This window comes from Phoenix dactylifera, chromosome 2, assembly GCF_009389715.1.
Source record: "Phoenix dactylifera cultivar Barhee BC4 chromosome 2, palm_55x_up_171113_PBpolish2nd_filt_p, whole genome shotgun sequence".
Taxonomy (NCBI): domain Eukaryota; kingdom Viridiplantae; phylum Streptophyta; class Magnoliopsida; order Arecales; family Arecaceae; genus Phoenix; species Phoenix dactylifera.
In genome coordinates, this window is record NC_052393.1 from 23397673 (window position 1) to 23425464 (window position 27792).

A 27792-nucleotide genomic window follows, 5' to 3' on the forward strand; every position below is an offset into this window, starting at 1 on the left:
GGCATTTCAAGTTTTATTGATTAAAAAGAGAAACTTGAGCCTGTCTCCGCACTCTTTAACCAAATTATTAAAAATTTCACATGTTGGGCTCACCGATTAAAGGAAAAGAAAAGTTTGGCCCATATGTGAGGGGGAGTGTAAGAAAATATAAAATACATAAATAGATCTATCTCATCCTATAAGCTTAACCTTTTGGGACAAGTGATGATTTTAATATGGTATCAGGACAAGTGATGATTTTATGCAAATATGGGAGGCGGGGTGCATTTTGGTGAGATTTTCTCCCGTTTTCCAAGGAAACCATGCTGCAGGCCTATTTGGTATTGTTGTTAATTTTTTTTTCCTCCTCTACAAATTAGTAAAATAACACATGAAGATTGGTGTTGAGCTTAGCAATTGCACAAAACTTCTCTAATTTTGTGGTTTTATTTTCACCTTTAGCAAAAGTTTTGCAAATAAATTATAAAAAACAAAAAGGTTACATTATATATATTGTTCAGTCTAGTTCATTTTTCATCTTGAGATTTTGAAAACAAAACATAAAACAAAAGCGATATCAAATGGGCCATTAGTTTCCTGTTTCGACAGAAGGAAACTTGGCTAATGATAGATTGCCGATCAAAGAAAGAAAATCTTTAAATGGATTTCAAACTAGCAAAATTTCCCAATATGATTCCACCACATAAATGTTACATAAAATTGCATGACATATATTGGACGGAAGGTTTGATCTGGAAAGGAAGAAAGCAATGGTTATTCACAACCACTCAGATTCGAACATAGGACAGCTATTGGTTAAAGCAGTATTGCTATTTTAAGATTTTAAGATTTCTCAACTAGCAAGGAAAACAGGAAGTCTTCAATTATTCAATATAAGTTCATGATAATAGAAAGATTGAAAAATTTAAATATCATTTTAGCAAACAGCTTATTCACTCACGTAAAATAGCTTCTAGCATACACATTAACTAATTAAGCAAACATAGGGAAGTATCAACAAATCTTACATGAATTAGAGTTGATGAAGCTTGAGATGGGAGGCAAAAGAGGTCGGCAGTGAATGTCAAATGGCGAAGAGGATCAAAAAGATGAAGGTTGTAGAGCTTTGGTCTTTCTACCATCGAGGTTTTAGTGTCATCATGTTCTAATCTTATATAAACTACATATGTTTACTTCATGATAGTACCATGGCTTGCAATTATGAATAGAGCTGATAATAGGCCTGGTGGCTTGCCCAACCTGCCCACTCTAGCCTGAAATTTACTGGTTGGGCTTGCAATTATGAAAAATAAACCCATCACCCGAGCTTGGGCAAAAAAGTAGGCCCGATCTAGAAATCAGCCCGGATCTATATCTATAGATATAGATAATTAGATATATAGCGCGAGATTGGCTTTTCAAGATTGGGTCAGGCTTAGGCAAAAATGTAAGCCTGATATTTGGGCTGGGCCTGGCGGATCTGAGCATAGGCATCAGAATTACATTCTACTATAGGGCCTGGCCGAGCCCAGTGTTTGATTAACTCATAAATAAGGACCATCAAGTTGTGTTATATCATCATGGATCAATGTCTACAGGCATGTTAAATTTTATTGGGCAGAGAAGTTGACAAACGTACGGTTGCTTGATTCCAACTCTTGCATTAGTGTTAGGTGAGAGGCAGACTTTAAAGTAAGGCGGTTATGTGAAAAAAAAGGCATGCTATATATTTATTCAAATTCTTACTAATGAATAATATTAATGATATTGTGCTTGAGCCACCCTTGGTTGAATCTTGTCACCAATTTCCGATACCAAGATTTAGGGAATCAAATAGCTAAAACATGATTCAGGCTTGTCCAAACTAGACTATAATGCTAACAATGTTTAGCTTTTTTTTATATCGCAACAAATTGTTGTAAAATAAAAGGTAAAGAGATTGGAGACAAGAAAATAAATAAGACACAGAAATTATAGAAAATTAGTTCTTCATGAACTAATAGTATTTTCCATTTCTTTCTAATGCCTTTCTTTCTCTTTTTACTTGTGTACATTTCATCCTCCTCAAGGTACCCTTTTATAGGCCTAGGGTTATAATGAGGAGATATAATAGTCATAATCACAAGACAATTAAAGGACAAGAGAAGGTGAAAAGGTGGATGAATGTAGCATCCCCAAGGGATAAGGGGCACATCTAGGAGTTACAAAAGATGGAAAACCCAAGAGGTGGGGAAACTCAAGAGGTGAAGGTTAAGTGGTCATCCACCCAAATACGGTGGATTCATAACACTCCCCCTTGGATGACCACACACAAAGAATATGCCTCGTTAAAACCTTGCCAAGGAAAAACCCAGTGGGAAAAAAACCAATGGCGAAGGAAAAAGAGTACAGTATTCTTGTGTACCACCAAGTGCTTTAGGATTGCCTCATTAAAACCTTGCAAAGGTAAACCCAATGGGACAAAACCTTAGCGAAGGAAAAAGAGTATAATCGGCACAAAATCTTCAAGGTCCTTGACTCCCCCTGAAAAATGCATGATCAAAGGTCTTTAAGTTGTCGCATTCCAATGTTATACACAATCTTCTTAAATGTTGCGGTTGGTAATGCCTTGGTGAATAAATCTGCCAAATTTTTACTTGACCGTATCTGTTTGACGTCAATATCACCTTTCTCCTGGAGTTCATGAGTATAAAAGAACTTAGGTGAAATATGCTTCGTTCTGTCACCTTTAATATAGCCTCCTCTAATCTGGGTGATGCAAGCAGTATTATCTTCATATAAGATTGTTGGGCTATCATTGATTGTGGATAGACCACACCTTTTTCGAATATGGTGAATTAGTGATCTCAACCAAACACATTCCCGACTTGCCTCATGGATAGCAATAATCTCTGAGTGATTCGAAGAAGTAGCAGATAATGTTTGCTTCACAGATTTCCATGATATAGCAGTACCTCCACAAGTAAACAAATATTCTGTTTGAGATCGACCCCTGTGTGGATCAGATAGATAGCCAGCATCTGCATATCCAATCAACTGTGAGTTTGATCCATTAGGATAAAACAATCCCATATCAGTTGTTCCACGGAGGTAACGAAGAATATGCTTGACCCCATTCCAATGTCTTCGGGTTGGAGTAGAACTGAATCTTGCTAATAAGTTAACTGCAAAGGCTATATCAGGTCAAGTGCAATTTGCAAGATACATTAGTGCACCAATAGCACTCAAATATGGTACTTCGGGATCCAGAATTTCTTCATCCTCCTCAGGAGGACGAAATGGGTCTTTCTTCACGTCAAGTGATCGAACAACCATTGGGGTACTCAAAGGATGAGCTTTATCCATATAAAAGTGCTTCAGAACTTTTTCTGTATATGTTGACTGATGAACAAAGATTCCATTTGGAAAATGCTCGAGTTGCAGACCGAGACAAAATTTTGTTTTTCCAAGATCTTTCATTTCAAACTCATTTTTCAAATAAGTAGCGGTTCTTGTGAGCTCTTCAGGAGTTCCAACAAGATTAAGATCATCAACATAAACTGCAACAATAGCAAATCCGGATTCTGACTTCTTAATGAAAACACATGGGCATATAGGGTTATTCTCAAATCCCTCCTTCAATAAATATTCGTTGAGGCGATTATACCACATGCGCCCGGATTGCTTCAACCCATATAAAGATCTTTGAAGCTTGATAGAATACATGCTTCGGGATGTACTTGAATTACATGCTTCAGGCATTTTATATCCTTCAGGGATTTTCATATATATATCATGATCCAATGATCCATATAAATATGCAGTGACCACATCCATCAGTCGCATATCTAATTTTTCTGTAACTACCAAGCTAATCAAAAATCTGAATGTAATTGCATCCATAACGGGGGAATAAGTTTCTTCATAATCAACCCCAGGTTTCTGCAGGAAACCTTGTGCAACAAGTCGTGCTTTATATCGCACAATTTCATTATTTTCATTACGCTTCCGTACAAATACCCACTTATATCCAACGGGCATTATACCTTCAGGTGTTTGGACTACATGTCCAAAAACTTTTCTTTTTGCTAATGAGCTTAATTCAGCCTCAATAGCTTCTTTCCATTTTGGCCAATTATTTCTACGTCGGCATTCTTCGATGGTTTTTGGCTCACTTTCCTCATTACTTTGGTAATGCCAACATTACTTCTGGTAATGTCAAGAGCCACTTTAAATGAAAATATGTTGTCGACAACAGTTTTATTTCTATCCCATATTTCTCCTGTACTTATATAATGTATTGAGATCTCATTATTTTCAAGTATATGTTCCTCTTCAGGGGATAACTCTTCAGGAGGTTCCTTTTCAGGAAGTTGTATTCCTAGAGATTGTAGAATGGGAGTAATGGTCTCTTCAGAAGCACCAAATTTTATGGTCTGTTTTGTGGGTATGGCCTCTTCAGGAGCTCCAGTTTCTTTTCTTTGTACTTTTCTCTTTCGAGGATTCTTATCTTTCGATCCAATAGGTCTTCCACGCTTCAGGCGTGCGTCAGACTCATTCGCTGCTTTATTAGCAAGTTGTCCTTCAGGGACCTCAATCCTTGCTGGAGCATTAACAGCAGGAATATGAGATTTTACTACACTTCTGGTGTCAGTAAATACATCCGGTAATTGATTTGCAACATTTTGCAAGTGTATAATCCTCTGAACTTCCAGTTCACATTGATTTGTACGAGGATCAAATTGAGATAAGGGCAAATTATTCCAAGTGATTTCACGTCGTGCTTCAGGCATCGACTTTTCTCCCCCTAATGATGGGAAGACTGTTTCATCAAAATGACAATCCTCAAAACGTGCCTTGAACAAATCCCCTGTAAGGGGCTCAACGTATCTAATAATAGATGGAGAATCAAAACCAACATATATACCAAGTCTACGTTGAGGACCCATCTTAGTGCGTTGTGGGGGTGCAATTGGAACATATACAGCACAACCAAAAGTGCGAAGATGAGCAATATTTGGTGGTTGACCAAATGCAAGTTGCGAGGGAGAATATTTATGATAAGCAGACGGTCTAACTCGAACTAATGATGCTGCATGCAATATAGCATGTCCCCAAGCAGAAACAGGTAATTTTGATTTCATAAGCAAAGGTCTAGCAATCAACTGAAGTCTTTTGATGAATGATTCAGCTAAACCATTTTGAGTATGTGTATGAGCAACAGGATGTTCAATATCAATTCCAATTGACATGTAATAGCTATTGAAAGCTTGAGATGTAAATTCACCTGCATTATCCAATCGGATTGTCTTAATTGGATAATCAGGGAATTGTGCTCTCAATCTGATTATTTGAGCAAGAAGTCTAGCAAATGCAACATTTCTAGTAGAAAGAAGACAAACATGTGACCATCTAGTTGATGCATCAATCAAAATCATGAAATATCTAAATGGTCCACATGATGGATGTATAGGCCCACAAATATCTCCATGAATTCTTTGTAAAAATGAAGGAGATTCAACAACAAGTTTTGAGGGGGATGGCCTAACAATCAATTTACCTTGAGAACAAGCAGAGCATAGATAATCACTTGGTAAAAGAATCTTCTGGTTCTTTAATGGATGCCCAAGTGAATTCTCAATAATCCTCCTCATCATTATAGAACCTGGATGTCCAAGGCGATTATGCCAAATCATAAAGATCTTTGGATCAGTGCACTTTTGGTGCATTACAACATTTGATTCAATCATTTTCATCGGTGTATAATACAACCCAGATGAGAAAGCAGGCAACTTTTCCAAAACAAGCTTCTGGCCCGAATTCATTTGAGTAATAAGAAGAAGTTCTTTGTTGCCTTCGTCGGTGGTTTCAATATGATAACCATTACGACGTATATCTTTAAAACTCAATAAATTTCTTCTAGACTTTGAAGAAAATAGAGCATCGTTAATACAAAATGTTGTGCCTTTTGGCAACATAATATATGCTCTTCCAGAACCTTCAATTAAATTTGATGAACCCGATATGGTATTGACATTGGCATTGCTTAATTTCAAGCATTGAAAATACTTTTCATTTGTAAGAATTGTGTGAGTTGTAGCACTGTCTACCAGACAAACATCATCACCATTCAATTCATCAGTAAGATCCATGTCTCTACAAATATGCAAAACATATATAAAATTTTATTACTTAAAACATAACATAAAGTCTTACAACATGATAAAGAAAAATGCACTAATTAAAGGAAACACTTCCATCACCAATCAAATGATCAATTCTACCACTAGGATCTTCAAAGAAATCAGAAACATCAAGATGAGTAATATCAACCCCATCAGAGGTTTTGAAATGTGTTGATGGTTCAGCAAAATTTGTTTCAATTCCCTTTTCTTTTTCTTTCAAAGAGGCTTGGTAGAGGTCTGCCAAATGCTTAGGCGTACGACAGGTACGCGACCAATGTCCATTCATACCACATCTATAACACACATCTTCAAATTTCTTTTTACTCTGAGAGCCTTCTCTTTTATCTGAGTTATTCCACTTTTGGTGGTTCCACTTCTGGTGGTACGGTGCATCCCGCTTGTTATTTCCCCTTTTGGTGGTTTCACTTCTGGTGCCACCATGATAATTTTTTCTACCACGTCCTCTCCCATATCTACGATTCTTTTGGAATGATTTATCGTTCGCTTCAGGGAATGATGTGCCATTCGCTTTAGGGAATGGTATGGAACTAGTGGGACGAGATTGGTGATTTTTCAACAAAAGCTCATTATTTTGCTCAGCCACTAGAAGACAAGATATAAGTTCAGAATACTTTGTAAACTTCCTCTCTCGATATTGCTGCTGCAGGAGCACATTCGAGGCATGAAAAGTAGTAAATGTCTTCTCTAACATATCCTCATCGGTGACTTTCTCACCACATAATTTCAAAAGTGAGCTGATTTTAAAGAGTGCAGAATTATATTCACTAACACTCTTAAAATCTTGCAACCTCAGGTGCATCCAATCATATCGAGCTTTTGGGAGGATTACGCACTTCTGGTGCTCATATCTCTCCTTTAAATTATTCCACAGAATGAGGGGATCTTTTACCGTTAGATACTCAGTTTTCAATTCCTCATGAAGATGGTGCCGAAGAAAAATCATTGCTTTAGCACGGTCCTGCAGGGACGCTTGATTTTCTTCCTTTATAGTATTTCCAAGGTTCATTGCATCAAGATGGATCTCAACATCAAGGATCCAAGACAAGTAATTCTTGCCAGAAATATCAAGAGCAACGAATTCAAGTTTGGTAAGATTCGACATTCTCTACAAACAAGAATCATAGGATTATGAATTTGTATCATACAAATTGCAAGTGAACAATTTGACCATTCTATGTCAATCATAAAAAAACATAAATTAGATATTGAGAACACTAATTTGAAAAAGAAACTTACAGATTGGAGAATGGCACATAAAATATTTTTCTTGTAGAAAGAACACCATGTACTTCCACAATTGGTAGAGCCTTCGTGCTGATAACGTGTTGTAAAATAAAAGGTAAAGAGATTGGAGACAAGAAAATAAATAAGACACAGAAATTATAGAAAATTAGTTCTTCATGAACTAATAGTATTTTCCATTTCTTTCTAATGCCTTTCTTTCTCTTTTTACTTGTATACATTTCATCCTCCTCAAGGTACCCTTTTATAGGCCTAGGGTTATAATGAGGAGATATAATAGTCATAATCACAAGACAATTAAAGGACAAGAGAAGGTGAAAAGGTGGATGAATGTAGACATCCCCAAGGGATAAGGGGCACATCTAGGAGTTACAAAAGATGAAAAACCCAAGAGGTGGGGAAACTCAAGAGGTGAAGGTTAAGTGGTCATCCACCCAAATACGGTGGATTCATAACACAAATTATATTTTTGAAATAGAAACCAATATTTATGACTCGATTATGAAAGATTTAAAATATAAAAATAGGCTTTTAATATGGATGGGTCCCACCCTGCATTTGACACCTATATTTATTATGCCATACATTATAAAGAAGGCTGCATTCAGTTACAGCACGTGCATCTACACGTGTCTAGATGCTTTACAAGGGCCCGTCCAGTATCAAGCAACCCCGTGCCATGCACACGGGCAAGGGGCACGTGCCATCACCCAGCCATTCCATCAGCCGTTCCGCGCTAGTGTACAGTGTACTATCCACTCGACCTGCCTCCATGTTTGCGACGCCTTGGTGCGACGCCAAAAACGGAAGAAGACCAAATAAATAGACGTATTTTGAAACAAACAACTAACAAAAAGCGACTTCGAGAATGGAAAAATTTTTTTTTTTTTTTTTTGTGCTAGATCGGATGATTCATACAATACGTGTACGGGTGCACTCAATAAAATCAGAAAACAAAATATCACGGAGCTCTTGAGGCAGCTCCCCATCCCCCGCCCACAGGGTGCTATTGGCATGGTTAGTCACGTACGTAGCCACCCAATCCGCAGCCCCGTTGGCTTCTCTAAACACATTCTTTGCCTGGACAACTCCTCCGTCCCTCATCATCATCCAGATATCGCGAATCAAGGGATGGTCAGCAGCAACGACCCTCAGACCTTCCTGGATCCAGCTGATGACCGTAGCCGAGTCACCCTCCAAGATGACTGAACTAGCTGAGAGCACACGCTGAGCATGTCGAAGATCCGCCCGGCAGCTCTCAACTCCATATCAGGAATCGTGCAGTCAAATAACTGACAGCCTCCTGCTGCCATGATCCTAGAGTTCGGATCCCTAATGACGAAACCCGCTCCACCCTTTGTGCCACCATCCGAATGGAAGAAATTATTGCGCACAGCAAAAAACCACTGGATTCAACGATCAGGATCTAACAGTGTAACGATCCTGATCCAGATCAATCAAAACTAGGAAGAAGCTCTTGGTCGTTGATCAAATGGCTCAGAAGGATCAAGGAACGGGACCAGCTACATGCCGGCGAGAGAGAGGAAGTCGTGCACCAATCTGACCACAATGGCCGCCTTCACCTGCCCTCCCCTTGGGATGAGACAGCTCAAAATCATTCTCTCTCCCCCCCTCCCACCATTCTCTCTCCAATGCCTCTCGCTGTGAAGTAGAGCTGATCATGAGCCGAGCCTCGGGCTTAAAACTCTATGCATTTGTAATTGAACTTTGAGCTAGACTAATTTAAAATTTGACCTTTTTCTTTCCCAAACTTGGCCTGTGATCAGCTCTATTGCAGGGAAGATGCCGGTTAAACCTTTTAAAAATCTAGATTACAAAAATACCCTATATTTTTCATAAAACTATGACATTGCCACTGTTGCAACTACTAAAGTAGTGCAAAATATATGATCAAATGGTTCTCATGGTTCGTTTGGTTTATGCAAAAAGGAGGAGAAAGAATATGGTCAATAGAAAAATTGACAAATGTCTCATAATTGGTTGGAGTTTTCAAAAAAACAAAAATGAAAAAGTAGCTTTTTCATGAGAATAAGATTATCATATTTTATGAAAAAGAAAAAATCATATGAATTATGAGAAAGTCCAATTCTTACGAGCCAAAAATTGAGATACTTTATTTTCCAAATATACCCTTAGGCTTTTAGATAAAATGAGATAAAATCATTCCTTTTATTAAGGCTGTAGCATATATTTTATATAACTTCATAGGAAAATAAATGCTCAACCAAATATAAGCTACTCTAGAATGTGAGACTTTCCTATGACAATCAAATATGTAAAAACCATTTTTTCAGGTATCATACACCCAGGCATCAGCTTCCCAAAACAAATATTCTATTAAAAAAAAACTCTTTTTGAGAACCAAAGAAGTTCCTAGATGAAGCCAGGGATATGATAATTTAGAGGATTTGATCCCCATGCTTTTCTTAGTGCCCTACTCTAGATGAAGGCAGGGATCTCTCCTCCAACCCACTATCTCCAGCCAAATAATTACAGTGTGAAAGAAAAGGTTTGCGGGAGTAAATTTACATAGAGAATGAATTTGGGCAGCATCTACTTTGTTGATGAGGTTAAAGTTAAGCTAACTAATTAATAAATTAAGGTCAAGAAGATTATGTTGTCTCCACATACGGGTGCAAACGGAATTGAATAACATCAAAATTGTGAGGTGGGAGTGAAAGATTGAATTCCTTGTTTGCATTAGCTTGCTCCCATGATGCCATTTGTGTCTACATCAAAGTGGAGAAGTGTCATAAGTGCACTGGATAGGCTGCCTTGCCTTCAATTTCTAGTTTGAGCAGCGTTTATGTAATTAAAATCTGATACGAGAGAGCATGATTCCAGGTTCACTGTACAATGACTTAGCTTCTAGCCTAAATTGAAGTCTTTAACAATTTTAGTACTAGCATACAATCAAAGGTCGCATTAAATAATGTTTCAAGAGAACATTCAAGATAACAAACAAAACTTTTCCACCATCATGCATATGCACTCAAAAAAAAAAAAAAAAAATCAAGCACGCTAGCGCTCTCACTCTCTTGCATGCGCACACATGCATGCATGCACACACGCACGCACACGTGTACACTCGCCCGACAAATTGGTTGGCCTTTGTCTTTCATGAGCACCACACATTCGATACTGATAAAGCATATTACTTGTAATTTTCAAACAAGAAGTTCCATACATACATAGATCATCCTTTTTATACTGCATTACCACTCTTCAAAAGTCAAATGTGTTGTAGATCTAGATTTTTATGCATATCTTGAGAAGTCATGATTCTAGCTGTAAATAATAGCATGCACCAACTTCAACCATGCAGAAGTCAATTGTTCAATATGGTTAATTAAAAGAAAAACTGGAAAATTTACTAGTTAAAATTTAATTTTAGGTGATTTTGCTCTACTAAAAAACATAAGAAAGTTTTCCAACCTTATCAACATTATCAACCCCTGCAGATCCACCTAGCACAGAAAAAGCAAGAATATTAGATTGGAGTAAAGGGTAAATGATTTCAGGGACTGCTGCATCAATGTTATTTTTTTTACCACATCTAGACACGATTAGAAACATTACGCATGATCCAGCTTAATATGCAACATTTTCACATCCTATTTTGATGAGTTCAAGACATACTCCATGCATATGAATGAAAGATATGTGGTTGTGATTAAGTGAGAAGAAGAATTTATAATTGCGATTCTCATTCGGAAAATATAATATTTCATCTTTTAGTTAGTGCACTTCTCCTTTTTTTTTTCCCCTCCCTCAAATAATAATTAAATTGATAAAAATCAATAAATTAAAAAGTATGGGCAGAATATGTTACCAAAAGACAGCATATTCTCAACATGAACAGAGAATCAATAATATAATAGCAAAAATATGGCAAAGTAATGGATGCTCATGAGCATAAACAAGACACTGATCTCCTTTCTATTTGGTGTATGCCTCCCATTCTACTTGGTCTATCAGACATGCGCCACCAAGTGATTTTGTAATAACACTTCTAACTTGCACATCCATATAAATTAGAGATTGGCCTAATCTTCTGGGAGGTTGTCAAGTACTAATTATTGGTTAGATCAGGCCTGCAGTTAGGGCTAATAGACCACTTCAACCACAAAGTAACATGCACAGTTAGAAATATTATATAGATTGTAATATGATGGTAATTTAATTTATTGGTTTGAATAGATAGGTGTACAATAATATAGTGAGTAAGTTGTATTGGATTAAAAGTCCTCAAAGCAGTTATAAATTTATATGGTTACAATTATAGATAGATAACCATCTATTTGAATTTAAATCAAACACCCCTTCAGAAATATTACAGTTAGAAAAGACAGTTATTTACAACCATTCAAAGTCTATAAATAGGAGTACAGACTTAAGAATAAAAATATAATTTTGTTATCTTTTACGGCTCTCAGTTTTAATATATGGTTTGGTGAGAGATCTATAGAAAATCTTCAGAATTGCTATCTGCAGATTTGTTCTATCCTCGAGGTGTTTTGCCAATAACTCAATAGCAAACTCTTTGAGTGGGGGCAAATATCACCTTAAAGAAAGTGTCTTAGATGTGCCTCAAAGTCATTTTGTTTTCTTTCTTCATTGTTTCTGCTATTATAATTTAACATGCACAAGTTGCATGTTTTCTCATTTTTCATGCAGCTTCATAGTTGAATTAGTCTATCAGCTGGCGGTGCATTTGGTCCAACCAATAATTACTCGTGCAAATGGGGGAAGAATCTAGACAAGATTTCAGCAATAAGCCAGCGACCGACCCCATTTAAAGTCAAAGCAAAGAAAAAAAAGACAGCAACACGTGATTCTTGCGAAAGAAAACGATCTTTTTTAAGTCTCATTGCACGAAAAAGCAAAGCAATTCTCCTCCATAAAACGAGCTCTCATTCCACCGTCTAAACCCAGAGTCCCAAACAGAGAAAGGGATGGACGAGAGGAGATGTACGATGAAGATGGCCTTGCAGAGGACCGGAAACGTCCGATCCCGATGAAGATCTATTTTTCTCACCTTGTTCTTATTAATTAATTGAACTGGGCCGCTTGGTCCGATCAATCTGTTTGTATTAATTGTCAATTAAAAAAAAGTAAAAATAGTTTTTTTTTCTTATAATAATTTTCATCCTCTCTTTCGCCTTTCTCCCTTCATTGTTTTGGAATATATGGAAACTATCAAAGTGTGAATCTAGGCCGGTCGGGTTTGGCACTAGGTGAACCCGACCGGACCGCAGTGCTCTAATTGGTGGTGGCAATCGGGTCGAGCTGAATAAATCATAGGTTGGATCAGATACAAAATAGATCAAAAATTTGTCAGCCCGAATCTGACCTGCATGTTAAATGAGTCAAGAATTCAAATCCAAATCTGATCATTTTATTAAACAAATAATTGAGCATGCTTTACAACCGGTGGTTGATGGAACCAATGAACAAATGGACTACCCTTGGACAGGCCTGGGCCCATTAGTATGAAAACAAAGCCCAACAAACCGAGATTAGCAGGCAGCAAGAAAAAGGATCAGGGAAGGGTCTAATGGCTTCCCCTTGCTGTTCAAAGAAAAGAGGAGGTTATAAAGTCTAGAATTGGTAGGATACAAAGGGAACTAGGCTCAAGCAAAGTTCCTGTCCTACTTATTTTCACAAGCAAAAGGTGTTCAACCTTGACTGTTTTGAAAAAAAATAAAAACGCATAAGAATGTTCCAGCTCAAGTTCTTCCTGCCCAAATGGAGCTCTAATGTTTGTTTGCAGCTCTAAGATTGGCCCCATTGGTAGGCTACAAGTTTAATTGCTCTAGTTCTCCTTCCAAGTATATCCCTGTGCTTTTGGCTAGCAGTGGCATTTCCATTCAGGTCTCCTTACAAGATAATGAGAAAGGGGGAGAAAAAAACAAAAAAAATGCTCTGGGGCTCCCATTATGTGAAAGCTTATTGGCCAATCCCATTAACTGCATCAATCCTTTTATGCCACATGGAAAGAAACCCCCATAGCATCACTTATGAGAAAACTAAAGCATTTTTTCAGATAGATACATAGAATCAGCAGTATGGAGTAAATATATTGAGGGCCCTAACAACTCACAAGCCTAAGATTCAACAAAATAACTTTTAAAAATATCAAGTTGGAATTCTTGCTTATTTTGCAACTACTATTCTGATTTTAGCTATCAACTAGAATAAAACAGTTCTAAGAAAGATCTATATTTAACCTGTGAATGACCAAGCTTTGGTGCCTTTCTTTTTAGTGAACAAGCTTTGGTCAGCAACAATATGTCCTCATTAAAATCAAAATGCATGCAGATGATAGAGTAATTGTCACGTCTCAAATCCGGGACATAACATGGCTATGCTACCGAGGGATACAACCCACGATAATATGAAGCCAAATATTTCATTTAACAAAATATAATAATTAGGAATACAAATTCATCATCTTATTCAAAGTCAATATCAGTTCAGAGCATCTACATAATTAACCAACCCATAATCACAATATTTATGAAGCTACAAATCCATGACCAACTAAAAATCTAAAGCTCCGCTACATAATCGCCAACCTTGTGAGTGCGTATTCCAAGCCTGGACCATCCTGATCCTACTCATATGAAAAGTGAAAAATATAGATATGTGAACGACACAACTTAGTAAGTAAAACTTACACTACCTTATCAACTCAAGCATAAGTTTTTCAATGTCCTTGCATTATTCAAAGAATATAACAGCTATTGCAAAAGTAAAGCATTTCATAGTACAATATATTAAAATAAGTTATAAAACCAAACATGCATGCATAAATCTTTAATCCTTCATAAACATGGTTATAAGATCAAATATATCCTTAAACCATTCTTTTGCTATTTAGCCATATCATACTTTGCAAAATTACTCTCAAATATTTATGCTACAATCACTTTATACCTCTGACAGGGCCATGTTTCGTAATTAACAAAAATTCTTGTTTTATATGCAATTCTAGGGATCATACATAGCTATCTGAGAGTATTCCAAATACTTATATCTTTTTTCTTAAAACATGCACATAAATAGATTAAAAGTATTAAATGGCATGATCAGATTCATATTTCATAATAAAGCTATTTTCTTTAGAACATTCATGAAACTATTCATGATAAAGCATAATTTTTATAACATATATGCTGATCCATAATTTTAAGAAAAATATGATATTTTCATAGAAAAATCTTATGTAGAAAAAATATGATAATTTAAAAAATAATAAGGTGTATAAAATTTACTTATCTCTTTTGTCTTAGATTGTCAGATTTCGCGAGGCGACTCTGTCAGATCTATTTGAAATATTAACAGCAAAATTAATTTCTATTTGATGACTTTAATGAAATAAAAAATATATATGAGAAGATTTGACCAAGCATAATGTGGTTTCGGGTGGATCAGGTCTAGATGATTTGCTCAATAAAATGGACTTAATCAAGGACAAGATTAGTCAACAGGTTCATCAATGGGGGTTTTGAAAATATTCAACAAAGCTAAGGTGATCGGTCTGATAGGCAGCCCGGGCACTAGGGCGATTTAAGGTCTCTTTGCAGGGTCAACCCGGGATCCATAGAATAGGTTGTTGGGACCCTCTTATTAGGGTTCATCGGTTTTTCAGAGAGAGCAGGAGAAAGATGAGAGAGAGAAGAGTAGAAATGAGAGAAGGAAGAGAAGGATGGGTTCTCTCTCTCCTCCTTTTTTTTTCTTTCTTTCTTTCTTGGTAAACAGGGGAGGAAGGAAGTGGACAGTGGATGTCCATGGTGTTTGAGCGAGGCGGTAGCCAGTGGTGGCGGCGGCAGCGGAGAGCAGCCAGCGGGAATGGCCGTGCTCGGCCCAAAATGAAGAGGAGGAGAGAAAAGGGGCAGCGCCCCTAGCTGCCTTGGTGGCAGCCCTCTTGGCCCAAGGGAGCAACGACGAGGGTGGGGGAACTGGCCGATGGGGGCTGGTGATGATGACCCTCGGTCGGCAGTGGCAATTTTCAGTGAATCCCAACTAGAAGAGAGGAGGTGGCTCATGGAATAGGACACTCGGAAAAGGGGTGATTCGGATAGTGGCGCTTGGTCGAGGTGGCATGCCAACCACCGGAGAAGGAGGAAGAAGAAGGAAGAAGCTGGAGAGTTGAGTGGTGAGTGATCAATCAAAGAGGAAGAGAGTTTAAATAGATGTTGCGGGAGAGGGGGTTAAGCTCGGGCGAACGGCGACACCGGTCCGCCATTCGCTGGTTATAACTACCCTTAACAACCGCCGACCGTTGGCACTAGCCCCGGGGAGTTCGCGCCGGCCACAGCTCTCCCGGCTGCGCCTGAACGGCGACCATTCAGGCTGATCGAGTTGGGGATTGTGATCCCCTATTTCGTTTTTTTTTTTTTTTAATTTGAATCAAAGCCGGCTGGACCTGCCGAGTTTGGTCTAGTGCAGGCCCAGTTGGCCTGATTCTTACAGTAATAGTAACTTGAGATGCATCTTAAGAACAAAAAGAGAAATAGGTTTCTTTCCTAAATCAAGTTCTCAATGGCTTCTCTAGCAATGCCCATGTCTAGAGATGAGAAACAAAAGGCTCCAGAACAGACTCCAGCATCACTATAATATGAGTAGTGGTGTCACTGCCAACAACATGGCCCTCCATTGGCCCAGAAAGAGCAGGACTGCCGCTTGAGGATTTCATATCATTATCCAGAATTATCGACATTGCGGCAGTTCTAGGATCAGAGAATTTAGATCCTGGAACTCATCTAATTTACTCCTGTTAACAAGGAAGACATTGAAACAACATTAAATGAAAAAGCAACAGAATTGAGAAAACTTCTTGCACTCTTGCACTTGGGCAGTCCATCCTTCTAAATTATCTCGTAGAATAAATAATTCCCACCTCACCAATTGATCCAATTCTTGTACATATATGCTCTATTATCAATGTGCAGCTTATCAGATAAGCCTCACCTGTACCATGCCCAATGAAAGCCCCTTTTTTCCCCTTTTAGATCTTTTTGTTTCGTACCTTCCTTATGCCAACAGTTCTACCTTCCAATAGAATTGAAGTTAGTTAAACTAAAACCAACTTGGCCGTGATACATACGTACAGAACACGAGTTGTTATAACAGCTCAGAAGCTAATATAGCAGATTAGGAGTTGATATAACAACTCAAAAGATGATATGACAGACTGATGTGTCAAGTTGATATGACAATATAGAATTTGATATGGCAGAACAAAAGCTGGCATAGCAGCTTAGAAACTGATATGGCAGATCATGAAGCTAACACATCAAACTGGTATTTTTGGCAATACTAACGTAGCTAACTGATGTAGTAGACTAAGGCCTCGTTTGGGGGAGTTGTCGGCAGTAGAGCTTTTAGAAGTAGAGCTTTGGAAAGTAAAACTTTTGGAAGTAGAGCTTTTATAAAAAATTGTTTACTGTTTGGTAACTATATTTCTAAAGTATTGTGGAACTTCAATATGTGTTTGGTAACAAACTAAGATAGTACTTTTGGTATGACAAAATGACCATAAATTACATTACATAGTACTTTTGGAAGTAGAACTCTCTCTGTAACAAAAAGAGATCCACTGTGGAACACGAGATCAATCGGGTGGGAGGACCGCGAGTTGTGGTCCATGCTCAAAGGAGGACCGTGATGTCGCGGTCCTCTATGGCCCATCTCTATCCCCCATAAGCCTCTATGATTTGTGGACCGCTCGCGGTCCATGCTCAGAGGAGGACCGCGATGTCGCGATCATCTATCTCCCTCTCTGTCCCTCTCATCTCTTTAATGAGGAGAAAGAGGGAAAGAAAATGAAAGGAGAAATTAATGGAAGCGAGGATGACTCCACAGATTGTTTGGAAGAAATGAAGAAAAAAGCTACAAATTTTATTATGGGTATTTTAGTCCAAAATAGAAAAATATTATAACTCAAAACAACTTTTCGACAATTTCTAAAAGTGCTTTTTCGGAGAAGCTCCAAATGGAGCTTCTTCCAAAAAGTTATTTTAGCTTTCTGAAAAAACTAAAATAACTTTCCAAAAATTTTACCAAACACTCCTATTTTATCTAAAAGTGCTTTTGGAGGGCCAGAAAGTACTTTTTGGCCCTCTAAAAGCTCTCCTAACTAGGGCTTAATGCGTCCACTAACATGACCGGCCAATATAGCAAATTGGTGTATCAATCGACGTGTTTGACTGACATAACAGACTGACGTGTCTGCCAATATGGTTGATTGACTTGCCTAATGATGTGGCAGCGAGAAGACACAGAAGATGACAGTTGCAGTTAGAACAAAGCTCAGAAAGAAGGCAACCTTAAGTCGACGATCCTCGTAGATGAAGGCCCCATGGAAGAGGAGCAAGAGACCTCGAACTTGATGGTAAAGGAGCCGGAGGCAGCAATGGTTAGGAGAGACCAAAGATCTGAAGCTGAGAAAAAAAGTGGTAGAGAGAAGCTCTGGATCTATTAGAGAACAAATAATCTTCAAATATTTATCTCCCAAAATTAGAGGAAATGCAGTTCTACTAATGTGATCGATGTTGATTTACTAAAAAATAGAGTATCTACGAGAAAATCGAGGATCTGCGGATCCACAAAAAATAGAAAAATTTTGGATGTTGATCATCTGGAAACAAAGATCGATAAATCGGTAATGGAGGTTTTTAAAACTTCTAGACATGACAACGACAGCTACAACAAAGGCGGAAGAGAAGGTAACGGCAGATTAGGTGATCGGTAGTTTTGATATCATATTAGGTTATTTGTAGAAGGAGAGAAAAGCAAGAAAAAAAGAGAGAAAGAAACATGATTTATTTTCTTGTTTTATCATATTCGGTACATCTCAAGAGTATATATACTTGTGTACATACTCCATATAAAAAAAATAGTATAGGTTGATATAAGATTATACTAATAAAAAAAATATTACTCGCTGATATTGTGAGATACGGGGCTGAAGTCGGCAGCCCCAGCCGACTTCAGCCCCGATCCTGATATGGGAGGAACCGGAGAGGATCGCCATCCTCTCCGGCTCCTCCGGGGGACCAAAAGGGGCAAGGACGCCGCGGGTATTCCGCGGCGCCCCCTAGCCAATCCGCGGCCAATTCACGGCTGCGGATCTCGCCCGACCGCCGCGATTTTCGCGGCGGAGGGCCGTTATGGTGGGGACGATAAAAACCCCACCCTTTCTTCCCTAGGGCACCACCGAACCCCCATCCTCTCCTCCTTCTCCTCCCTCTTCTTTCTCTGCTCTTGCCTCCCAAGTGGCTGGCGGGCCGCCGGATCCACCACCATCACCACCCGTGCCCTCCCCTGTTTTGGGACCCACTTCCCTTTCGAAAAGCGTCGCCGTCGCCACCGCTTGATCGCCGGATTGAGCAGCCTCGACCAAGATCTCACTGCCTCTGCCACCGCCGGTAAGCCCTCCTCTTTTGCCCTTGATTCCATGCCAAATAGAAAGCTTCCCTTCCTTTGTTTTGGCCTCATGAACTGAGACCATCTCGGTTGAATCTTGACCCCGGCCACCGCAACGGCCGCCAGCCGCCACTGCGGCCGGCTGGCCGTCGACCGAGGGGTGGCCTCTGGCCACCCCGCCGCCCCCTTCCTCTTCCGCTCTCCCTCTCGGTCTTCCCATGCCGTGGGGGGATTGGGGGAGGAAGATGGCCCTACGGGCCGAACAGGGCCCAACATGGCCCGGTTCACTGTGGGCCCGGTTCACTGTGGGCCCAACATAGGCCCGGTTAAAAAAAAAAAATCCGAAACTGAAACCCAGTTCAGATCTGAGCCCGGAACCCGAATCCGAACCCAAACCCGAAACCCGAAACCCGAACCCATTTGGCCACTAAATGAAATTTTGCAGATAAGCCCTTGACAGTATATTATTTCACAAAAAGGATCTTCTGTATTTTGTATTTGATCCCTATAGAAAAGACTTATTACGTAAAAGTCCCCAACAATATTTATTTAGTCCCCTCACTCAAGTTTTATTATAGAACAGTACCCTATAATTAAGTATTAGTCCCTGCAATAAATTTTATTGTATACAGGTACAATTAGAAGCCAACATTGGGGGCCCTATTTAGCCGAGTCTATACGGGCCCATTGGGCCGTGTACGATATGGGCCCTATCGGGCCATGCCCATTATGGGCCAACTCTGGACCCTATTGGGCCGTGACCAATAGTATTATTTTTGGATTTTGCTTAGCTCTGAAATTAACAAGGAATTAATTAAATTTAAACAGGTGAACCTGATCCGTCTATCTAAAGTAGGAATCAAGCGAGAAGAGGTAAGTAACTTAATACTTCAAGTGTGATTTCTAAATTATTTGATAAACTGATTATGTTTTGACATATATTTTGTATTCAGTAAAATGGGTCAGGCATGTTAAATTTTATTTGAAAATTTTGTTATATGCTCTGAATCCCGCAAAATATAACTGGATAATTTATGAAATCTATTTTTCTGTATATATGCATTCTCAGCATGGCTATGATATGTTATGTCCTGTTCTGGCCCCGCCAATGGGGATTATATGTTGGCCCTGTCGACTTGTAATCTGTGAGGAACCGGTTTCGACACCGTACCACCGGTGATTAGAATAGTGGTATTTGGACACCGTACCACCGGTGCTTAATAATAGTGGTGTTTGGCACCTTGTGTAACCCATGCCACTGGGTTACGTGGTCGTAGCCCATTATGTTGAGATTCTGATATTATGTTTTCCGAAAAATGATAATAAGTTTTGAAAACAACAAATGATGTTACTTATGATTTATTCCAGATATTATCCTGCATTTGATCTGATATGTTCTGACTCCACTTTGGGGTATTTTGTTGCTTACTGGGCTAGTATAGCTCATTATTTTATTTTCTTTAATTTTCAGATCCAGAAGCTTGATCGCACGGGATTGGGGAGTGCGTTAGATTTCCAATGAATTTTCAGTTTTTGGCATTTTAATTAATTTAGTTTGGACATTTGAATTTTATTGGCAAATGTTATTTTAAACTCTGTAAGACTGCTTTTGAACAATTTAAATAATTATGTCAGTTTTGAATATTTGTATCTGCTTTGATATGATCCGATGCCTAGCACGCCTGTGCGGCCCGCCGTGCGGGCGTGCGGCGTCTGCCGCGCCTCGGGCTCGGGGCGTGACAGATATAAGTTGTTATGTGATCCCTAAATCATTCTAACAAAGCAGGCTAACAAAAAAAAATAATAGTGAACAAAAAATTCATTTGATAATATATTTATAAAATCTGTAAGCAATGGTTGTAATTGAAATTTTCTCTAGCGGCACCTTTATAATGAGTTTAAGGGTATGACTCTATTCTAACATACCATCTTTGAATTTTTGTTTTGAAGTTTAGATATTTTAGTTTTAAAACTCACTGATGCGACAGAAGCTGGTGTATAAAGATCCACGACCCTGGATCATGTGAGAGAAGCTATGCTCGAAGTGGGAAGGATTGAGAATTTTTTTGATTTTTCTTTGATTTTTAGATTTTTCAGTTTTAAAACTCGATTCAAGAGAAGATGGCATATTAAGGTCCCTCGACATGCTGGAATCTGGATGCGCGACAAGCTACGCCGGAAGTTCAAAGGATGGAGAAGGGGGCAGGCCTATGAGTTTTTTTTTATTTTTATTTTAATCCATAAACCTTTTTTTACCCTTGAACGTAAAAAAAGATAATGGAGTGAGTAATAATAAATTACTTTCTTTTTTCCTTAATGAAATTTATGGCTGTCATTAGGGCGAGAGAGAGAGAGAGAGAGAGAGAGAGAGGAGAGAGAGATAGCATGAGCAACTTTTTTATGCACAGCAAAAGGAAAACTCTTTTTCTTATCATGATTTCAGCTGTTTTGGATCATGCTGAATATATTTTATTGGTCCCTGTAGACAGCCCAAGTTGATCTCAGAAATGGTGGTAATTCTGCTCTGCCGAATGCCCACGAGATCGATAACTTCTACAAGCGGCCAAGCGAGACATTTCTCTCTATCAATTATAAGATATGTCTGACGAGTTACAAGAATTGGATTGATTCCTTTCACCATCTAAATAATTAGATTGACGTACAATATCCATCGATCCTTCCTCATACTCCACACACGCGTCGGTGCATCATAAGGCTTTTTGTTCCTTTCACTCGATATCCAGAACTCAATAATTGTTCCTGTATGTAGCCAGGATTCTGAGTCAGGTTCTGAATTAGTCTGATCGGATTTTAGTTTTGTTTCATTATTGTCACGCAGTACCATGTACTTTTATCTTTTGCATATTTCCCTTTAGAAAAAAAAAAAGAAGTTCTCTAAAACTCTGGCCTACTCTTGCTGTTATTGCATCTTCACTCAAAATGTAACCTAAAGATGAGAAAAATTTATTAGTATATAAACACCACCATGTCTACTTATAAGGTCCCTGAGGTATTCTTATAACAAAATTATACCATCTGTATACATCCCATGGCTTGGAACATCAATTTTAGACCTGCGAACAGCTCGGCCTTGGCTCGTTAGGATGCTCCTTCTAACTATAGTTCAACTATGAAGGGAGCCAAGCACAAATAAAAGTTCAACTCAGTTGCTGACAAGCTCATTGATCAAGTTTTATTTAGAATGAGTTTGAACACATATTATCAAACTTGGCTCAAGCTGAAATGACCTTTTTGTATGAAGAGCTAACCTTGAGCACCATGCTACTTGATCTGGCTCATGCACTTTGGCACTGCTAATGGCTATGGGAGGAAAGAAAACGGGATGAGAAGAGTACTAGACTGCTCAATATTGGCTTACTATATATAAAAGTTGCTCAATCTTACGTTGAGCTTGAGCCGGGTCAAGTGTAGCTAAAATTGTTCAAACTCAGCTTGTATGTGTTGGGGTGCACGGCACATTGGATCTAGCTCATGTAGGATCCATACAGTCAAAAAAATAATAAATAAAAGAAGGAAAAGAAGGGAAGGAATCCCGGTTGGGAAGGAAGTCATTTTTGACCATGTAAGAGCCGCCCTACTCTTTTAGGATTCTTATTTCTTTTCCGTTTGTATGGGAGTTATATTCTTTTGGGATTCTTCTTCCTCTTCTCTTTATAGTTCTAGGGTGTGGGAGGAATTTAGAATCATCCTTATCTGATTTCACCATTGTTGTTTGCCCTGAGAAGTGGATAGATGATTTCGAGACATCTAGTGAGGTAACTTTTGCATTTATCTCTAATCAATATATATCTCAAGTTCTTGGGTATAGTACTTCAGAGAATCCAATTGTAATTACTATTTTATTTATAGTGAATTCTATTTGGAGTTGCCTTATGGTTTTTTCCCTCCACATAGTGAGGATTTTTTACATAAATTTTGGTTTTTGCTCTCTTTTACCCAATTTTATTTTGTTTATATTTAGGAATTTGGGCCCTTCAATATGATATCTAAGTTGAGATTCCTACCATGTCATTATATTTGCAAGAATATAATGTCCAAGCCTGGCTTGTTTGAGCTCAACTCATTTTTGTAATTTAGTCAAGATTAGACAAACTCGTTACCAAGCTGGTCTGGACTTGCTCATGAATAATTCATGTCACTTTGCAGCAGCGCCATCACCTTTTTCCTTCTTCTTTTTCTTAAAATTAATAAAGCTCGATTCCAAAACAGTTCCCCATCTTTAATTTGCTGAAGCACCCAACATGCATGAAAACCCTTGAGGAAGAAAGAAGCTCAAACTAAGTAGAAGTGTGGGATTGCACCAAAAGTCCTTTTCTTTATAATCAAAACCACCATCCGACTTCCAACTTGGAAGGGAAGATCCCAAAGACCTCCAACACACTTGGTACTCCTTCCAAAGCTCGCATGCTGGCGAGGCACTCTCACGTCGTCATTCTCTCACACTATCGTCATCCTTATCTTTTCCAGGGCTTCTCACTCAAGCTCGCTGGTACCTTTAAAGGTGAACCAAAAGCATGGACATATGTTTCTCTCTCGCGTGCGACCTATGTGCCAAGTATCGTCACGTCTGACGCCAATCTTTTGACATGGGTTCCACGGATTGCCATGGGTGATGTTGGACTTGCTCCAATAAATTACCTTTCCTCCTCATTTCACAACTTTAGTGATGCATACACCCAACTTTTTTTTGAAGACACCAGAATATATGTTTAACAAGTTAGTTCATAATGGGTTGATAGTGTTCCTCTAAACATCCCATTGATTAGATTTAAATTGACAATATCCATATCCTTGCTACCTCTCATCATATGCCGTCTGGCATTGGTGAAACAAAATGGCTATTGTCTCTTTCCAGTTTCCATCCATGTCTAACCATGGCATCAATAATATTTTTGTATGTACATAGCCGGGATTCCAGTCGGGTTGTGAATGAATTTGTCCATATTTCGGTTTTGTTTTGTAGCTTTTATTAAATAGTATGATATTTCTATGAAAAAAATCAAATGGTATGGTATATAGTGCCTCCATTGTCATTTAAAAGGAAAAAATTCTTCGAAACCCTAGCCTGACAAGGAAAAAAAACAGGTTATTATGAAAGGGAGTAGGAAGAATGCTATTCATTCCCATGAAAAGAAGATAAGAAAAGGAGAAAGAAAAGCTGCTCTATACACTATAGGAATAATTAGAATTGCCGATGCTAGATAGAAGTGCGGTAATTTGGCTACCATGCTAAAATTTGCCGACGCTTCTAAGTAGTGTCGGCAAATTACGACGCTTTTAGGTAAGCATCGTTAGGAGCCAGTTTTCGACAACACTTATAAGTATCGTCAAAAATCAAGATTAATACGATGCTTATAAGCATTGTTGGGATCCATCTATACCCAAACCATCGATCTCTTTCAGCCCCTTTTAGCCCTAAATCCCTAAATCCTTCGAAAGACCTTGCTTCACCTCCACCTCGCCGCACCGATCGTCTTCTCCTCCTCTCCATCTCTGCCGGCCTCCTTCTCCCCCTCCCCCTCTTCCTTCTCCTCTTTCTTTCTACCTGTATATACCCATCGTGAATCCATGTTATTCTTCACTGCAGATCCGACTGACCGCCCTCCTCCGGCCGACCCCATTACGGATCTCAGCCGGCCTACCACCATGCTGGTGATTTTCAAACTCCAAATTATTCCCCTATTGAGCTATTGCTCGATGCCCTAATATTATACTTACATACTTGCTATAATTTGTGAGTTGTGTGCTTAATATTCTGTTTGTCGTCCGACATGTATTTAAATTGTAGCTCTTTGTAATGCTATTGATGATTCAGTTTGATAGCCCTACATGGAACTGCAATTAGTAACAATGCTTATACAGATTTTTTGTTGATGAATTAGGAAGGCCAAATAGAAATTTTAGATTAATAAAAATAACATTAGACAAACACATCCAGTAGAGCTAAGAGATAAAAATAAATTTTAAATAGAATTAAATTTGAATCTTTGTGAGGATTATCTTTCCTCCACTTTCTCACTTAGTGTGTAATTTGATTTATCTTTTTTAGGTAAGTTGCAGTTCAATCAGTATTCTAATAGAATAAAAAAAAGTTGGATAAATAAGTCGAGATCCAGCAAAGAATATTGGATGAGGTTCAAAATTTTATTAAATTTATTTTTTAGAAATCTAATATGAATGGAAAGATTTTATGTCCATGTCTAAAATGTGTAAATTGTTTGTCTCTTGCTCTAAAAATAATTGAAGAACATTTAGTGTGTAATGGTTTTCTAAAGGATTATAATGAATGAATATTTCATGGAGAGTCCATATTGTCATCTCCATGTAATTTCCAACCCTCCTATTTAGAACACACTTCTAGTTTTGGATCCAGTAATATAGAAAAAAATTATAGGAGAAGATGATATAGGAGGCTTACTCAGAGATGCTCTTAGAAATAATATTGAAAATTTAAAAGATTTTAATGGAGAACAAGAAGCAACTGCAATAGGTGATGAGCATACATTTACTGATTTTATGTATGTTGAGGAACCTATACATTCATCTAATGACGACATAGCTTGGTATCATAACTTGGTGAAAGATTGTGATTAAGAACTATATCCGAGTTGTAAGAATTTTACGAATTTTTTTTCTTGTGCATTTATTTCATTTGAAATATTTGAATAAGTGGCCTAGCAAGTTTTTCACTATACTGTTTCAATTATTAAGGCCCTGTTTGGGGGAGCTTTTGGAGGGCCAGAAAGCACTTTCTGGCCCTCCAAAAGTACTTTTAGATGAAAAACTGTGTTTGGTAAATTTTTCAAAAAGCTGTTTCAGCTTTTGCGGGAAGCTAAAAACAGCTTTTGGAAGGAAGCTCCAATTTGAAGCTTTCGGGAGGAAGCTGTTTCAGCTTTTTCGGAAAGCTGTATTTTTGACAAAAATGCCCATATTAAAATAACATAATTACATAGTTTGTCTCTTTATAAACCTAAAAATCTGCTGGAGCCAAGAACCCTAGCCGTCAGACTCCCTTCCATAAGAAAAGGTATTTTTCTTTTCAATTTTTGTATGCATCTCTTGAACCACATTTTAGAAGAAAAAAATTTTAATCCTTTTCCATACCTTCCAAAATCAATCTATTATTTTTTTTTATCATCAACCTCGCGGCCCACGCTGAGGTCCTCCTCGAGCATGGACCACGAAGAAGAGCCCCTGGACCGCGGAAAATTATTTTATGGAAAATTATAGGAAATTATTTTATACTAATAATTATAATATTTTATACCTTTATTTTTGTGTTATACTATAAATATAATATCATATTATATTATATCATAATATATTAATATGTTATGTTAAATAATTTAATATTATGTTATATTATGGAAAATTAATTTATATTAATAATTATAATATTTTATACCTTTATTTTTGTATTATACTATAAATATAATATCATATTATATTATATCATAATACATTAATATGTTATGTTAAATAATTTAATATTATGTTATATTATGAAAAATTAATTTATACTAATAATTATCATATTTTATAACTTTATTATTGTATTATACTATAAATATTATATTATATTACATTACATTATAATACATTAATATGTTATTTTAAATAATTTAATATTATGTTATATTATGGAAAATTAATTTATAATAATAATTATAATATTTTATACCTTTATTATTGTATTATACTATAAAAATTGTAATATATTACATTGCATTATAATACATTAATATGTTATTTTAAATAATTTAATATTATGTTATATTATGAGAAATTAATTTATACTAATAATTATAATATTTTATACTTTTATTATTGTATTATACTATAAATATAATATATATTACATTATATCATAATACATTATATGTTATGTTAAATAATTTAATATTATGTTATATTACCAAATATTAATTTACTCTAATAATTATATTACTATTATGCTATATCAACATTATATTATTTTATATTACAATAATATTATACTATATCGTATATTTATGTATTAATTTATGTTATGTTTTATTATGTTCTGTTGTATAATACTATGCAATGTCCTTTATGGTAATTTTGTCATACAAAAGTACTTTCTCAGTTTGTTTACCAAACACAAAACAAAGTACCACAGCACTTTACGAATGTAGTTACCAAACAGCAAACAGCTTTTTATAACAGCTCTACTTCAGACAGCTCTACTTCCAACAGCTCTACTTCTAACAGCTCTACTGCCAACAGCTCCCCCAAACAGGGCCTAAGGGATGCATTTTCAAAAGTTGTTACTTTGACATCTTTTTATGAAGCTAAAAAACTAGTAATAAAATTGGATTTTGGATACGAGAAGATACAAAGTTGTCTGGATGATTGTATTTTATACTATGGTGAAAATGTTAACTAAGAGTTGTACCGAATATTTATATCTTTACGATGAAAAAAATATAAAAAAGATGAGCATGATTTATTGAATGAAATGGATGTTGCATGGACTAAAAAAGAAAGGGCTAATGTTTTGAGCTATTTTCTCTCATACCTAGATTGAAAAGGACGTATGCGTCATCGAAGACAGCTTCCTCGATGAGATGACATGATGAAGGTTGTACAAAAGATGGAATGTTGAGACAACGGATAGTTTAACATAGAAAGCATTTAATGATAGGCATTATAAATTGACTTCTGACGTTCGCAGTGTTAGGCTGGGTTTAGTTACTGATGGATTCAATCCATTTCGAACGACGAATTCTATATACAGTATTTAGCCGGTTGTTTTGATTCTATATAATTTGCCACTATGGTTGTATATAGAATAGTCTTCACTAATTTTGTCAATAGTTATTCTAGATGATAAAGGTCTAGGTAATGATATTGATGTTTTTTTGCAGCATTTAATAGAGGAATTGAAACA

At 37.3% G+C, this 27792-nt stretch overlaps 1 protein-coding gene across 1 annotated transcript; it reads right to left on the reverse strand.

Annotated features, from left to right (window-relative positions):
* Positions 1-6195: 6195 nt before the first annotated feature.
* On the reverse strand, positions 6196-8719 carry LOC120110003. Its single transcript, XM_039123962.1, has 2 exons — positions 8564-8719; positions 6196-7269 (listed from the first exon to the last, which is right to left on the reverse strand). The coding sequence occupies exons 1-2, from the start codon at positions 8717-8719 to the stop codon at positions 6196-6198; spliced, it is 1230 nt and encodes a 409-aa protein (XP_038979890.1).
* Positions 8720-27792: the final 19073 nt, after the last annotated feature.